Source organism: Anopheles aquasalis, chromosome 2 (assembly GCF_943734665.1).
Source record: "Anopheles aquasalis chromosome 2, idAnoAquaMG_Q_19, whole genome shotgun sequence".
Lineage (NCBI taxonomy): Eukaryota > Metazoa > Arthropoda > Insecta > Diptera > Culicidae > Anopheles > Anopheles aquasalis.
In genome coordinates this window covers 85,366,529-85,368,146 of record NC_064877.1, presented here as the reverse complement: position 1 = coordinate 85,368,146, position 1,618 = coordinate 85,366,529, and the positions used below count along the sequence as shown (strand labels likewise).

Below are 1,618 nucleotides of genomic sequence, written 5' to 3'. Positions count from 1 at the left end.
TTGAGTCCGCTCATGGAGATAGCCGCTTCGACGACAGCAAGCCCTGTGGATGCTCCTGAAGTCAACAGAAAACGACGGACTTATAATTCGGCAAACAAAATAAAGAAACGTAAATCTCCTTCCCCGTATGCAAAAGGCGTTCGCTTCCTTTCTCGCTCCTAGCCGTTGATGCTGGCCGTGGGATGCCGAGGCCGAGATCGTAAATAAAATCCGTCGCACAGCGATAGCGATAGGTCCTGCACGGGAAAGGGACCTTGTTTCCTCGCTTCCAATGTCAACACTTCAAGGATCGGCCCTTTGGTTGGTTGGCTATCGAAAGGGGGACATAAATATTGAACATTAGCCCGCGGCCATGGCCACGAAAGGATTGTCCCGGTGATAGATCCCGGTCGTCGCGCTTCCATGGCTTCGTCGTCGTCGTCGTCGATGGCGTCGAACAGGCCAAACAGTTCAAAAGGCGATGGCGATGAAATTTATTGTCGATTTCCGAAAGGATCCGTTTCCTGCTGGTCGCTGGTTGTCGGGTCGGGTACATCATCGATTTCGTTTTTTGTCGAGAATACTTTGCTTTCGCCTTATTTTACGGACATCCTAGCGTGGTGGTTTGCAGTGACCGGGCATAAATTGTAAATATGGGATTCGAAACTCCTATCCTGTATTCGGCATATGGAAAGGATGCAAAATGTTGAAGAAACATGTTGGAACAGAATATCCTTTAATATCTTTTCTATACTTTTTTCATTTCAGGTAAGTCAGAGTAATACTGAGAACAGAAGTTGAGCCTTTGTAGTTGAATCGCAATATTCTTTTTTACTGAGTAAGTAGAATTTAATGTAACTCGATCGAAATTCCTTGGTTGTATCATCTGGATAGTGTCTTCAAGAAACGATTTATTCAATAATCTTAGTTAAAGACTGTTAAGTTTCTGCAATTGTTAAGGATAATCCGCCTGTAAGTTATTCTGAAAACTTGGAATAATTCTGGCCAATCAAATTTAATCTAAGGTATTTATAAAGAGTCGCAAAGACCACAAATTCGCATAAGAACGACTATCTACCTGCTGTCCTCGATTTCAACCCCACCACGCCTTCTGACATTAATAATAAAAAATTGATATCCCGTGGGCGTGAACGATCGGAAAGGGGAAAATCGAGGCAAAAAAGTGTGACTCCGGATACAGCCATCCGTTCCGACCCATGGTCCCACAGATATATTCCTTCCGAGATAGCGCAAATTGAAACGTATGAACGTCTTCATCACTATGCAAAACTATCACCCGCAGTCCACCACGGCCACCACGGCCACCACCTCTGCACACCTTTTGCACCAAAGTACATGCTTTACGATAACGCTTCGACCGCCTAGACCCTAAGCTCGACGACGACGACAACGACGACGACCGATCGACGACGAATCGAAAGCATCCTGCAAGGTCTGTCTGGTGAGAGTGCGCCTCGTACTCTCCACCACCGGAAATGGAAAACTGTCGCACGGTGTCGCCCATCCTTCTTCTTTGGTGGCCAGTGAGGTGGGAGAGGAGAGTGAAAAATCTTTCCGAATATTATTACTACAACGGAAATAAAATGTCGTCAGTTATCGGGAGGTTTTTGGGATGTCC

The 1,618-nt window shown here is 45.7% G+C and overlaps 1 protein-coding gene across 1 annotated transcript in view; it reads left to right on the top strand.

Annotated features, from left to right (window-relative positions):
* Nucleotides 1-780, top strand: part of LOC126577640 (general odorant-binding protein 45-like) — a 1,584-nt gene extending 804 nt beyond the window's left edge. The window contains exons 1-2 of the mRNA XM_050239422.1: nt 1-36; nt 748-780. The exon at nt 1-36 is cut by the window's left edge and continues 804 nt beyond it. Of these exons, the coding sequence (XP_050095379.1) occupies nt 1-36; nt 748-780 (69 nt within the window). The remainder of the gene's footprint in view (nt 37-747) is intronic.
* Nucleotides 781-1,618: the final 838 nt, after the last annotated feature.